Here is a 14,767-nt window from a genome sequence, read left to right on the forward strand (position 1 = left end):
CCTCTCTCTGCGAGTAGTAATTCTGCTTTTTTTCGGCTGCTTGGGTATCAGGTGTACTTGCATACACAGGGTTTCAAACAGCAACAGCCAAACAGCGCAAACACGCTACGCGGTGCGGGGACGGGATTGTTGTGGAAATGGATTTTAACCAGGGAAATAATGTGTGATGTGAGCGGCCAGTGGGGCTTAGTGCCGGAGATGTTGTTCTGCAAACGTGGAGGTGAGGCTCAGGAAGGCTCGAAATGTTGTCTGCTGTCTGAGGGCGTTGCTTACTGACTGGTGCTGACCTTGAAGGGACCGAGAACCAGCCAGATACGTGACTGCATTATGAATGCCAGTGGTACCTTTCTCGTAGGACTCTGCTGCTCCTTCTGCAGAAAGCTCTATTTTTCTGTTTCTGATCATCCTGTTAGGTTATACAACGCGTCCCTCTAATGTAAAACAAAAATACGGTTCAGAAAAAAAGTCTCCTTTTTATTGCACTAGACACACAGAGGCTAGATAATAACTTTGGAAACCAGAAATTGTTTTGTTTACCCAGTCCATTTTTATTATTATCAGTAAGTGGAAAAAAATTGACAGACAAAAATTCCTTCAAAATTGTGCAATAATAACATAGCAGAAATCAGTGGATGAAAAAAAAAAAAAAGACAGAGAGTAGCATTTCGAATGGTATAGTATTAAACTGCACTTAAGGAACCAGATTAGAAGTTGACACTACCTCTAAAAAACTCGTTATAGACTGGCTGCTTGTAGACTGCTGCACGTTTTGAAAGATTAATTATAAATGTTACAGCTAGTTCCAGTAATGAAGATGCTCTCTGGGTCCAAGAGTGACTAACTCAATTGCACCATTTCCCTTCTGAAGTCCATTTGAAGGAGACTTGAAAGTTGTTTCGGAAAATGTTATTTTGGTCTTTCCTGAACACAGTTTTATATTTCCACCAGCAAATTAGTGAAGTTGTCATTAAATACTTCTCTGTCCCTACAAAGAGATTTCAAGCATATGCAGATCCTAAGACTGAAATCTGCCCTGCAAGGAAAGGGCGTGCTGCTCAGGGAGAGTCGCTGGCTCAGGTGAGGTTTCCCTGGTGGCTAATAAGAGTTTGGGGCTGCTTTTGGTGACTCGAGAAGTTAGCTGTTTACTAATAATTTACTAAATTATTAGTAAATAATCCTGCCTTGTCGGTTGCCTGGGCGAGGCGGATCCCTCTCCACCCAGACAGGAGCTTTCAAGTCACTTCTCCCAGGGTTTCTAGAAACCAGCAGGAAGCAATACCTTTTTGTCACCAAGAAGGTGACCTGAAAACACAAAGGTCCTTTGGTCACGAGGCCAAAAGACGATGGCGTGGATGTCGGTAGCCAGCGCTGTCATGGCACGTGCTCCCTCATGCTCGTATGCTCTCTCCTCCCCTTTCTGGCTGGGTATGCGCTCGTATACATCCATATGTAACGTGATCTCTGTCCAAGCAAAATAGTCTTTTCCCAGTACTAAATCTGCAGCGCTCTCCTGCTAATGCTGTGTCAAGGTAGGAGCACATGGAACAAGTTATGGCAGGGTTAGCCGGGGCGTGAACTTACAGCACGCCAGCTATTCTACAGATTAAATATCTGCACGCAGAGTTTTCCCCTGCGGTCAACGCGACATGCTTCACCCCTCTCCGAAATTCCTCTTCGCGTTCCCCTGGGGTACGGGCCGTCGGCCGCGCAGCAGAGGAGCTGTAAGCCCGCGCTCCGGCTGGCTGCTGCGCGCGCCCGCAGCGGGTGCTGGGCTCCGCGGAGGCAGTCGCCTGTGCAGGTCTCCGCGGGAGCTGGGGTGAGCAGCGCGCCGCAGCCATTTTACGGATGAGGCGGCTGACGGCCGAAGGAGTGATGTGATTTATTCAGGCTGAAAGGATCGCTTTTTCGACCTTGAATGGGTGTTCGGATCTCAAGCCTGGAAAATGGCACCTCCTTGTCCTTTCTTGTAAAAACCAAAACCCCCACCCCCAAAAAACGCACAAAAACCCCTCAAAAAACCCCCGAGCCAAAGCAAAACAAACTCACGGTCCAAAACCCCACCAGATTTTAAGTGTTCAACTTTAGTCTTTCGTTCAAATGGACTTAAGAGTACCTGCAGGCATCTGCAGTGAAATCTGAAATGGATGCAAGCACAAATTAACGGGAAGAAGTTCCTCCTAACCAGGATACTTCCCATACCCCTTTTTTTCCTTATGGACTCAAACATTTCACTGGGTTTCTATGAGGTAAACCCAAGTCACCTCCCAAAAGTTAGGGTAACGATTCATGTCACATTGCATAAGGCTACTGAAGCAAAACCAGAACAAAATATGCGTCCACATCCATGTACCATATTTACACCAGAACCCTCCCACCCCCTATACGTCTCTGTGAACAAGATTTCGTGCTTCAAAAGTTCATAAAAATATACAATTTACCCAGAACTGCTTCTGTCCTGCTCACTCCCTGCCTGGGGCTTAGACTTCTCTCTATATAAAATACACTAGCCCTGTGAAGTTGCTTTGCTGAGAGCACAGTGGTGATTTTTGCAATGAAGGGAAAGTCTCGGAGGGTAGGGTGTGCCTGTGCATTACAGTACTGTCCACATCAGGTAAATTCAGCTTTGCACACAGCCTGCCTGCTGCAGTGCCCCAAACCCCTGTGCAATGCAGGGGCGACTGCAGGCTGAGCGCAGGGGCTCTGTTCCACCCACGTTGCGTTAGTGAGGCACAGGTAACCAGGAGCGATGCTTTTGAGTACAGTATTTCAACAAAATGCTTTGCTGGCAATAGACTGAGCTCCGTACGGATGTCGCTGAGCCACGGGTACAAAGGAGCCTTTCAGAGCGGCCAGAAGCAACCTGTCCCCCAGCTGATGCTTGAAAGCATCCAACCACGGGATTTCTGCAGAATATAAAGTGGTTACAAGGGTCCCCCTTGGCATCTGCCTTCCAGATAGAGACACGAGATGGGCTAAATTCTACTCGCTGTACTCGAGCAGGATTTACCCTGGGGGAGTAAAGGAGCAGTATTTAACCAGTAGTAATTCTCACCAGAGAGGTACCATCTTCTGGGATACTATACTGTACTTTTCCGTTACCTGTGCCAGAAATATTTGCTTAATAAGGAAGGGGTTCAATACTCTTCATCTCTGCTTTTAGGCTTTCTTTCCTATATAAAATCTTTTGATTTATATCTCTAGAATAGTTTAGCCTCTGGGTCAGGTTCTGGTCTCTCTCTGTAGCTGTAATTCTAGGCAAATTGAGCTATACATGCTGGGTTGATTTACTCAAAATTTTTACTCCTGAACAGCACCTGACCCACTAACAAGGTAAAAATATTGCAACTCTGCAAGCTCGCTTCTACTTATAAAAATCCGATTATAGTTTGGTCCCAGCTTTGGGGGAAAAATCTGTCACCGGGAATGATAACTCCAGTAATTGAAAATAGAGTTACTATTTCTATAGAGTATCAAACCATACAGAACTTCAACTTTGTATACACTTTCTGTATGTGAAATTAAATGGATCAGTCATGTATCAAAACATAGTTGGCCTCTCTCATTTCATCTGTAGGAAGACTGCAATTATAACTTAATTTACACTGCAAAAATATTTTTGGTTTAAACAAAGAAAACAGTGTGACAAGACAGTGTGCTGTATTTTACTGGTGTGAAGCTTTGCATATATAGAGCATGGACAGGCGTGACCCGTGACCATCCGCTCGTGTCGTTGCTCTTGGGTTGGCAAGTAGTTGGATTCGTGGTAAGATTCACATTTTGCTATCACAAAAAAAGCTTGACAATGGTAATGAGACATTTCTACTGCTTAGCTCTGTATGTCTACTGGAAACGTGAGATGACTAGTGATGGGAAAATAATATATATGCGTATATATATATGTTACTTCTAAAGCTGAAGGTACTACAACAGCTACTTTTAGGAAATGCTAATGAAGGAGGATCGAATCCCTGCTGTAAACCAAATGAATTTAGATGTTTGGTAATTACTGCTCTGTATGACTGTGGAAAACCTGTCTGCGAAGCTGCTTCCCAGTTGTGCACAGTGGAGGCTCCCCCTTCCGACCCACCGACATAGTAGCATCTTAGAGAAGCTCCACAGAGGAAAGGTGTCCTGATTAGCTGGGTTTTAAGGTGTGTGCTTTAACTTCAGGTAGTGGCAAATTTTTTTCAGTGATGTTACCGACGTAAGCTACAGATTAATTAGGCCACGCGTGATGGGCACGGTCGGCAGCTCGGTAACTGCAGGTGCCTCCAAGGGGTTTGGGCAGCGGTGGGAGGGCAGGGCATAGCCTGGACTGTTGTTTCTGCACACCCGAAAGCGAGGGTCAAAACTGCAAAGCCTGGGCGCTTGCACAGCACTGCAACAGGATGCTGCAGCGCTGCTGCCCAGGAGTAACGACATTAGCAGAGCCTAGAAACCCTCCTGCTAATGGCCCCTGGCGTGTCACACCCGCGTGCAAGGCTTTGCATGACCCTTGGTAGGGATGCTTTTGGCTTATAGGTACAGCAGCAGGAAGCTAAACTCATACATAAAGTATGTGCTGCAGTATCTTGACTTGGGCTCTGAGATTGCTGAAAGATCGGGTCTTTTAATAAGGGGGGGAAATACGTAAAAATAAGGATTTTTATTATCATGGCAAGAACAATGATGGGGATGCCAAGATACTACTGCCTTGCAAGATAAAGTGGCACATGTTCTACACAATAATGTGTACAATGTCTGACGACTTTGGAAATCTGTTCTCAAGCAGATTTCCCAATAAATTAACACAACAAAAATACTTTCATATAAAACGAAGTCCAAAGGATTTTTTTTTAAAAGTAAAAGCAAAACCTTCAGGGACTATATTACTTATCTCTCTCTACATATATAATCTCCTGAAATTTTTTTAAATAAATTTGTTCCTGTCTTAGAAAAATAAAACGAGTAGCCAATTTAGTCAACGGAAAATATCTCACAGACTTAAAAGCATGCCCAGCAAGCATAGCCTTGTAAGACTAAATTAATGTTAAATCAAAGCAATTTGTTACTAAACCAACCTAGTCTGCAATTCACAGTTGATTACTACAAAGTGTATTTTTAAAATTTTTTTTGGCCCATATAAAAATAACGTATTGCAACTCAAAGTGCATTTTTAAAATAAACAATCAACTATTTTTATCAAATAAAATATTTACACCATTTGGTTTTTACAGTCAGAAATGCGCTTCACGCGATGACCATGGGAACATCATCTGAAAATCCAGTTATCATTGGGGCTTCGTCATCCTCATCGCCTGAAAAACAAACCCAGAGTGCTGTTATGCTGCCCTCAGCGTTTCACGGGGCACGACTAACCAGGCTCCTGAAGCTGGCCACAAAACTGCCCTCAAAACCAGTACTGTGGCCTCGCTCGTGCTCTTACCTGGTTGTTGTATCTGTTACATTCAGGTTTTAACTGATTTGCATTAGAGGGAGTGGTTTAAGTGAAGTTGCTAAAAACATTTGTCCTGGGCCAGCTTTGTACTCTTAGGTACCTGATCCAAATCCATAGAGATTTATTTTACTCTCAAATCCATAGATTTTTATGCCAGAGGTGGCCCAAAGCATGATAGAGAAGTTCGGTCTTGCACTGATTTCACGTCCTTAAGGCTGCCCTGAAATGCCATTGCATGAAACCAAGGGCTACGTACCTAAATCATCTCCCGAGGAGAATATGGCCGAGCCCAGGCGGGAGCTGTAGTGGCTGTTTGCAAAGGCGGTGAAGCTGTTCTGCAGCCGTCTGTGCCTCATGTACAGCACCACGAAGCCAATCCCGAGGCTCACCAGCAGCAGGAACAGCACCGGTACCACGATGGCAGCGACGTCTGTGGATCTACCATTTTTTGTTGCGGAGGAGTCTTCGCCTACAGGTGAGGGAGGGAGAGAATTGCCATTTGCAATGGATAGCACATTTCTCTAGTGGGTTTGTGAGGCTTTTGTTAGTCTTTGTTCAGGAGGATGAGGAAGATGCCAGGGACTTACCAGTTCCTAGTTCATCATAGAGAAGAGTGGCTGGCTCACCACACATCTGCCCGCTATACAGGCACCTGGCCCGAACGGTGAACGAATAGTTGTGACCTATCTTCAGGTTGGAAACTTTGAAGAAGTTTTCTGTGGTGTTCCCGAGGTAAGCAGTGATGTTCATCAAGCTGTCAAACATGTGAATCTCGTAACCCTGAGAGTTGTGAAAACAAAGACACAAACCCCAAATCACTCGGCTGCAGAGGTCAGGTTTGCTCCTTCTGACAGGGCTTTGAAACTTGTTTTTCCTCCTGAATCTAGCTTTGATGAAATGCATTGGGCTATCAGCTGGGAGAGCAATGTGAAGCCTCCTCCAGGCATCCATCAGTGTGCATTGACCGTGGCCAGTTCAGGGAGGAGAGAAGATTTAGGTCTGTCTGGTTCGCTCTGCGCTTAGCATCCACCCGAGACCACCCAAAACACAGAGTCCAGTAATGGTGATGGCTTTTTTGGCGTAGTTTGCTACCTGCCTGGGCCCCGACAGAGAACGTCACAGATTTTCTATCGAAGTCTAAATACTGACAGTTCTCAGACACTTCCCGACACGTGCGTTCCGGCACAGCGGGGCAGTGTCCTATTCCCAGTCCTTTCACACATGTGACAGTTGACCTTTTTCAAGAAGATAATTATGTTCCTAAAAGGTGACCGACCGGACCTATCAGCTTTAGTGCCTTAGTCGTGATACGAATTGAAGGGAGCTCTGTGTAGAGGGCTCATCAAGGACACTTAGGGGAGCACAGCATACTGGTGTATTCCAAAGAGTCTGTGAAAGGAGCCTTGCAGTGACCCTGCTCTGGGTTTTTCTGAAACACTGCCTGTAGGACGAGGGAGACAGCGCAGAGAGACTTACCCGGCTTTCGTTGAAATTACTTTCCTTTAATGCCAAACTCTTCCAAAAAAGCAGAATATGGTCATTTTCTGTTATAATTTTTAAGGCGTCTGGTGCAGACAGTGGAACTGCAAATGAGAAAAAATGTCAGGCGGGTTAGGTTTTAACACTGATGGCACTTTTCTTTTGGCTCAGAAACAGCAATGGCATCGCTTCTGAAACGTAGTATTTTTTAGGGATCAGCACAATACTCTGCTTAGAGAAGGGCTGTACTGGAGGAGCGGATACTGTGGCATGTAAGGTGCTAGGAGTTTTTCAGTGGGTTTTTATGGTAGGACTGTGACGGTACTTCATGGTGTCTACAGAGCCAGCCAAACAGGTGTCTTGCCCATCTCCATCTAGGCAGGAGAAAAACTCCCTGGCTACCGTTTGAGAGGCTTCCTCTCCACTGCTGTTCTTCAGGGGTTTAATTGCCTTCCCTGGGAGGTGCAGGGAGGCCTCTCGGAACTGGGCTTCGGCCGTGGGAGAGGACTAAGCGATGCAGAAAGACTGCTGCAGCTTCCAAGCAGCACAGCGGCGGGATGGATGCTGTGTGGGACGGGTGCTGGATTCCCTCTAGCGGACAGTGCTGCAAGGACTCACCCCGGCACCCACCCAGTAGCACTCTTTCCCTTACCTGTGTTGATCTTCATGCTGGATTCTTTGCTCATATTTCCCAGTTGAACAATCACATGGTATTTGCCTCCTGGTTCAAGTTTCTTAATGGTGTACTCCACCGTGCTGTTCCGGGTTTTCACTTTGTAGATTTTATCTGTTTTTCTTACTAAATCTTTAACTGCGACAGCATACAACTGGAGGGGGAGGAAAGGCATACGCAGTGAAAGATCTTACTTTCCTGCAGACTTGCTAGCAATCTCATACAATGGTAGGACATTAGACGCAGGGTGACAAAATTTAAATTAAACCACGCCTGTGCTCTACAGAAAGCCTGGGAAGTAAGATTTCAAGCCTCTTGCTGGACTAGCTGGATCCCTGCCCGAGATCAGTATTTACAGATACAGAAAATGCAGTTACTGGAACAGATGAGGGCAGGAGGAAAATCTCAGGTTGTATTTCTTAATGAATCACAAGGATGCAATGCAAACTCCTGCCCTGCCAAAGTTTCCAGTTTTGCCGGGAAGATGTATACCTTTAAACCTTTGCTGTTAAAGTCTGTGGACCAGAATAGGAGCGGAAAGCTTGCTGAGAAAATGACTTGCCTTCAATGGAGCGAGACCTGACTGTACGCCAGCATGCCAGAAAACAGAACTGGGCTTTGTTGGGGCTGCGCCGGCGCGGCCGGAGCAGGAGGCAGAGCCCGCAGCCCGGCTGGCCCAACGCCTGGCCTGCTGGCCTGCGGGCTGGGCTCAGGCACCGGCCAGCCCGGGCTCCAGGGCACAGCTGAAGCCCAGGAAGGTGTTTCGGCACATGCCCAAGTTTGCTTTCAGACTCAGTCAGCAACAGATATCCCAGACCTGACTCTTTTCAAACGCAGCGTTTTAACCTGAGCTAATGGCCAGTAATGTGAAGAGAGGAAATGCAGGTCCCGGAGGTGTCAGCATCTTGATGACAACTATTTACATGGAGGGTAGACCTGATCTCAGACTCAGTTCTCTATCAGCAGCAGGTCAGGGATCTGTCTTTGAGCCAGGGTTTTGCACGTAAAGGGACAGGAGAAGGCGCTGTGAGATATTACCATGTCCTGGTCGGGTGAATCGTAGGGCGATTCCCACTTAATGACTGCAAATGTCTTTCCAGTGTGCACCGAGTGGAGGTGCCGGGGGGGAAGCCGGTTGTCAGGGATCATCTTCACCACAACGTAGTCGGACGGTGGCCCTTGGTAGGGAGACATCACACGGACCTTGAAGGGATGACACAGTGGTTAATGCTGTGCCTGCACCCTTTGTACCAAACTACAGCCCGCAGTACAGGTAGGAGGGGGAACAGAAAAGGAGCCTACCAGAAACAGGTACTGCTCATCCCGCTGCACGATCATGGTGATGTTGTGGGAGGTCGTGGTGGTGTTGTGAGGGCTTCTGTACAGCTCTAGGAAGGATGTGGCGTAGAAGATGCCATAGACCTGGGGAGGAAGAGCACAACAGGGACGGTACAGATTTTGGCAAGGGCCGGAGCTCCCACCCAAACTTTCACTGGCTGTTGCTTTTTAGGGACGTGATGCAAAGACCCTTTTTCCTCTGGGCACCCTCTCCTGCCCAAGTTCAGGTTCAGTCTGCCCACTCACCGCTGTGCTCCCCACCCTAAAATCCTGGGCTCAGCTCTGATAACACAGCAGTCAATTGAAAGACCACTGGAGCATCATGTTGTTACCAGTGTATTTCAGCCACTTCTCCGCTAGATCGGTGGCTGAACAAATAGACAACAAGATAGCTTTCCTTGCTTCTGTTTAAGGGGCAGCAGGAGCTTTCCCTCATTTTTTGAGCACAAAATTTTCAGAGCCTTGCAATTCAATCCCAACAAATAATCGTGTTTTAAGATTTTGCTTGTGTTTTGAGGCTCTGAGCTAGACCCTGTCCTGGCTGGTGAGAAAAGAGTCGGTGCCTTACGACGTTCCTCGGTCCAGTCCAGCTGCACTCCACCGCAGTCTGGTTGATGGCCTTGGCTTTGAGACTTGGTGATGCAGGTCTTGTTCCACTGGTCACCACATGTACAAAAGACAGAGGGCTGTCACCCAGCTCCGTCTTAGCCCAAGCAGAAATTTCATAGGGGGTGTGTGCTGTCAAATTTGCAACTGAGCAAGAAGAGAAACGTGCACTATTAGGTGAGGCAAAATATTGCAATGGCAGGGTGAGAGCAATAGGAAACGGTCAGCAGCATCAAACAATCTTGGACAGGAGCCTGCCTCTCTTGGTTTGTGTTTTGATTCATTTTGAGTAATTTCCTTTATACAGAAGCACCTGGGACTCTGGTATCTAACCTAGCCTGTGCTTTTCTGTATCGGGATGCTTTCCCGTATCTAGACTGTGCACACCAGTGATTTTTCCAAACAAGAAAGTAATCTGATTAACAGGGACATGTACTGTATACAAGCCCAAGAAATTGTTGACCTTTTGCAGAGTAGATAAGGAACCACAAACAAAATCCCATGTGATGAGAAAAGGCTAGTGCAGCTCTGGGGGATAAATCCCAAATCTGCTTGAAATCTCTAAGTCCTAAGAAGAGAGGCCAAGGATTTGCTGGTTTGTCCTCTCAACATTTATTCTTTCCTAAACAGAAACTACTCAGTTGCAAAAAAAGAGAAAAATAATCCGATAGCCTTCTGTAAAACCTTCCGTTTGGTGTTGACTAAAGCAGAATTTTACACTTTGCACAGAATTTACCTTTCTGGATGGACTTTTCTCCTTCTATGATCAGAGTCCTTTTTTCCTGCCTGTGTGTATCAAATGTCCAGTAGATGTTCACAACGTAACCGCTGACCTGTCAAGCAGCAAGGGCACACGATACGAACTATCAGTTCAGCTGGTTTTGCATGCAGCGAAAGACTCACTGGTGAAAGTCTGTGCATTCAAGTCTTTGCAAGGGTGAAAGTCCCCTTGCATCTAATGCAATCCCATCCTAATTAAGAGAGCTAAGACGGTTGATGAGTAGTAAGAAGTGATCTGGCATGAAATAACTAGTTTCAAAAAGTAATTGCAATACTGAAATGGGTGACAGCTTATCCCATCCAGTATTTACCATTTACCCAACGCAGGCCTTTTTTTCTTTATTCTAGTTTCAGAAGTAAAGGTAAAAATTTTACCTTGATATTCGTAGTCATTTTTAGGCTGAAACTTATGGAGTCCTCACTGTAGCTCTCAATGTGTATGACAGGTGGAGGAATGACTGGAAGGAAAGAAAGGGAGAAAGAGCTGTTACCGCAGCACAAAGAAATACAAATACTTACAGGGAGGGGACAGGTAAAATACAGGCTTTCATTATGACAATCACCTCTCAGACAAGGAATCCCCCATCTCTCCAGCCCCGACCTTGCCTGTCTCTAAGACACATGCCCCTCAGAGAAGGCACTGACATGCTGTACCTCCATCATTTTTTCAGTCAACCATCTAAAAGCTGCCTTATCTGTGCCTTGCTTGGCACAGGCTGGAAGCAGAGAGGTCTGGACACAGGTATTTTACTTCTGAACTCAGGGGGACAAGCTCATACCACAGTTAACAGTTTCTGGCCTTCAGAGGAACTGGTGAGGGAGATCAGGAGCTATTGGTGGGGACAGCTGTCAAGCGCTCATGCAAGACCTGAAGTAAAAGTTATTACGGTTCTTTCTACCTCTGTTTTTCTAACTATCAGGTACTCATGTACTTCATATTATCTGAATCCTGCAATTTTAGTAGCGTGTTTTCTTTCCTTCCTTTGTCAACATAGTGAGGCTGCACTTTTACCTAACAAATTAGCAGACTATTTTGACATCAGAATATAGGTTTGGAAGAAAAACTTGGCATGAATACAAATGATCTCAAAAGGCTTTTCTAAAAACAGTTTGGAGGGAAATGATTTACTGAGTTGTTTGAATTTATCTACTGTAATGTTGTTATAGTTCATGGGAGCCTTAGTGGTCTTTTAGTGGTCTAACGTACATGAGATGCAGAAACCATCATAATCATAACCTATCAGGGCAAGCATCCTTTCAGCCAGTGACAGCGAAGGAGTTGGTGGTAGTATGTCTCGCCTATCTGAAGGTAGGATCTAGCCCACACAAGTCAGAGGGAATCCATCTGCAGTCCAGGAGAGAGGGCCACCTTTCTGGACAGGCTTCTCACCCGCTTCCAGGGAAGTACCTCCATCCTACGTGCCACGGAGTTCAGAGGAAGAGTCAGCAACCCGTTCAGACTTGCCACTGAACTTTGAGGCAGATCAAGTTAAGCAAAATGGTACAGCAAAGTTGTTAAATAGTGTAAAATGCTCAATAGGGAAGCGTAAAGAACGAGGAGGTGGTTATGCATGCTGACGCTAACGCTTCAGGCTTGTATGCAGCCTTTTTGCTATGTTGTCTGAGTTGACTGAAACAACAACATTTACCTTTGCCTTTTATGGTGGTTATGGATTTGGAATCACTCCAATTTCCCACTCCTCGACTAGTTACCGCAGCAACCTTTTCAAATAAGAGAGTTAGTTAATATGAACAAATGTACACCGCCAACATTGTATAATGCAAACAGAGAACGAGGTTAGAGCAAGGTTACGGACGTGGCAGAGCTCATGGGAAAAGGACTTTGAAGCAAACAATAGCTTAATTACTTGGCAATAAAATGCTTATTACAGAGATAAAGCAGACTGCTTTAAGTCAATTAAAGGAATCTTAGAGGAGGGAGGTGCATCCTCTTTGCAGATAACCACTCTCTTATGAGATCTTTAGGAGGAGTCCATCAAGATAAGGAGCTTTGGACTCTATCGGCCATAGCGTAGGTAAGAACTGCAGCAGTGAAGTCCATGCAAGCACTGAATCCAGCTCCAAAGATTTATTTGGGAACAGATTAGTACGGGAAGGAATACCAAGGAAGGAAAGACTCACTCCAACTGAGTGTTAGAATAAAACATTGATTCATGGGTGGGGAGAAGGGTTTATCCCACCTCCCAGTGAACTCCCCCAAGAACCCATGCTCATTCAGCACAGGGAGGCTGGACAATGGCAGAGTATACATTTCCCAGGGCCCAATGTGCAGACTTTCATTTCCTATTCTTATTAGTTCTGTCTATAATTACCCAGCTTCTCCCATGTGCATACATTCCCCACAGGCGCATCTGCTTCTTTTCCCAGTGATACAGGCAGGACCAAATTTATCTCTGGCCCAGATCCGGCGCAATTGCAGTGACATTGGAATGGGCAATTAGTACTGCAGATTTCATAATACAGCCTGGCCTTCTGGGAGCAGGAGCAAATCAAGGGCCTTAATTCAGGCCTTGAAACTATATACATTAGTAGCGCAAATGCCAAGCCCCCATTGTGAGTTGACATTAAAGGGCAGAATTTTAACAACGTACTTTTTTAGCAAGTACTTGACTGCGCAGGACTTAGACTATCTCGTGAAAAGTAATGAGCATGCATAGACAGAGCTTTGAAAATACTCACTCTAACTGTGTATAATGTGTTGACCTGTAAGTTCTTGATCTCAGTGTAGTTCTTGGTGGTTCTAAGGGACGACCACTCCTTGGATCCAGTCCTGCTGTATTCCACCTAGGAGCACCAAAACAAGGGATGAGGGCTCCACAGTCAACAACATCGCAGGGTGAGAGGTCCCTCTGTGTCAAAATGTCAGTAGAAAGAAGTACAAAAGCTTAGAAAGGGAGCCAGAAATGAAATTATGAACTTGAGGGCTGTGTCACTACCTACAGCAACACAGCATTTCTTCTCCCAGCTTGCCCGATGCTCTCAGCAGATTTCCTCTACAAAATGTCCTATTCCTGGCCCACCCCCCTCTGCAGATACAGCTGTCTTCAGAAAGGCCAGCTGCCCTCAGCAGCCTTCCCTGTCCCACCACTGATCTGGACTGGGCCCCGCCAGGCAGGACTCACGATGAATTCCCGTATGAGGCCATGGGCGTTCACGGGGGGACTCCAGCAGCCCATCACCACGCCCTCAGCTTCTTTTTTCAGGGACAGCTGAAGGTTAAAGGGAGCATCTGGTACTAGGGAGAGAAACAGAGGTGTTAGTGATGGTTGCAGTTGGTGTGTCCGGATCGCATGGGGAAAAGCAGCGTCTCCCTGAAAGGTTGGGACAGAGGAGGAATGGCAAGCGGTCCTGGCTCACGGGAGATGCCTTCTTCCTGCAGTTGTGTCCCGAGTCTTTTTCACCCCCCTCTGGAGCAATAAAGCCTTTTTAGTAACTGTGGCGAAGCTAGGGTTTTGCTAAGCTCTTTGCTTTATTTTGCATCCCTTCCTTAACCTGACCTCCACTCTGCATCTTGCTCCTTGCGTGAGGTACTGAACGGTCCCACGGGCTCCCCACTGCACTGTGAGAAGAGATCAGCTTCCCAGGGATACTAAACCACTAAGTCATGGGCAAGAAAGAGGGCAGGTCGGTGACTCAGTGCAGGACTGACTCTAGGCAGGGAACCCACAGCCCTTTTTCCCGGTCCAGCACAATTCCCAGGCCTCTGGAAAGACTTTGTTTGTTCGTAATGGGGAAACCTCCATGGTATCTATTTTCTAAGCCAAAGCGGAATGCATCAGGTCACTGACACGACCGTGCAGGTCTGCTTACATCCTTCAGGTGCCCGGAGGGTGATGAAGTCATTGGTGTTGTAGACTCGGCTGAGACACTGCACTTGGACTTTCACCTGATAGGTACAGTCAGGCTTGAGGACTTTCAAAACACTGTTGGTTTTGTTGCTGTGGGTTTCCAAAATCTTCCAAATGCTTTCACCGACCGTCCTGCACGAGAGAGTCACACCCCTCCAGTCAGGACAGTGTTCAGTAACAAAGAGTGAAACCGTCTATCTGTATGTTAAGAGCTTGCTGCTTAGTTTCCTTTTCACCAGCTTGAAAAGATGCTCTCTTAAAGCCAGAACTAAACATAGTTCAGTGACTTATAAGAGCCGTCCTCTGAGGTTTTCTATAACTACTGTGCTCTCATTTCTTGACTTTGTTCTCGTTGTTAGCCGTCCCACAAAGACAAGACCCAAGCAGAAAAAACCCCCAAATATAGCCACATTACTGTCTGAGTAAATAATCTGGTGGAAACAAATACAGCTCTCTACAAATGCCCCCTAGTTACAGATATTTTGGGTTGTCTTTGCAACAAAGGATTAGAAGATTTTCCAAGCAGAACTAGATTGCGCAGCGCTCAGTCTTTCAGGCGTGATTCTGTACGGTACTTTGCTGTAA

General features: G+C 46.2%; 1 protein-coding gene across 2 annotated transcripts in view; it reads right to left on the reverse strand.

The window, feature by feature from the left end:
- Positions 1–560: 560 nt before the first annotated feature.
- Positions 561–14,767, reverse strand: part of SORL1 (sortilin related receptor 1) — a 53,795-nt gene continuing 39,588 nt past the window's right edge. For both annotated transcript variants that reach the window (XM_072884666.1, XM_072884665.1), the window contains exons 35-48: positions 14,145–14,314; positions 13,457–13,569; positions 13,014–13,118; positions 11,963–12,035; positions 10,689–10,771; positions 10,270–10,366; positions 9,496–9,680; positions 8,892–9,011; positions 8,628–8,792; positions 7,569–7,743; positions 6,914–7,020; positions 6,025–6,217; positions 5,694–5,906; positions 561–5,297 (exon numbers count right to left, since the gene is read on the reverse strand). In XM_072884666.1, coding sequence (XP_072740767.1) covers positions 5,230–5,297; positions 5,694–5,906; positions 6,025–6,217; positions 6,914–7,020; positions 7,569–7,743; positions 8,628–8,792; positions 8,892–9,011; positions 9,496–9,680; positions 10,270–10,366; positions 10,689–10,771; positions 11,963–12,035; positions 13,014–13,118; positions 13,457–13,569; positions 14,145–14,314 — 1,867 coding nt within the window. In that variant the 3' untranslated portion in view covers positions 561–5,229. The remainder of the gene's footprint in view (positions 5,298–5,693; positions 5,907–6,024; positions 6,218–6,913; positions 7,021–7,568; positions 7,744–8,627; positions 8,793–8,891; positions 9,012–9,495; positions 9,681–10,269; positions 10,367–10,688; positions 10,772–11,962; positions 12,036–13,013; positions 13,119–13,456; positions 13,570–14,144; positions 14,315–14,767) is intronic.

Source organism: Ciconia boyciana, chromosome 20 (assembly GCF_034638445.1).
Source record: "Ciconia boyciana chromosome 20, ASM3463844v1, whole genome shotgun sequence".
NCBI lineage: Eukaryota > Metazoa > Chordata > Aves > Ciconiiformes > Ciconiidae > Ciconia > Ciconia boyciana.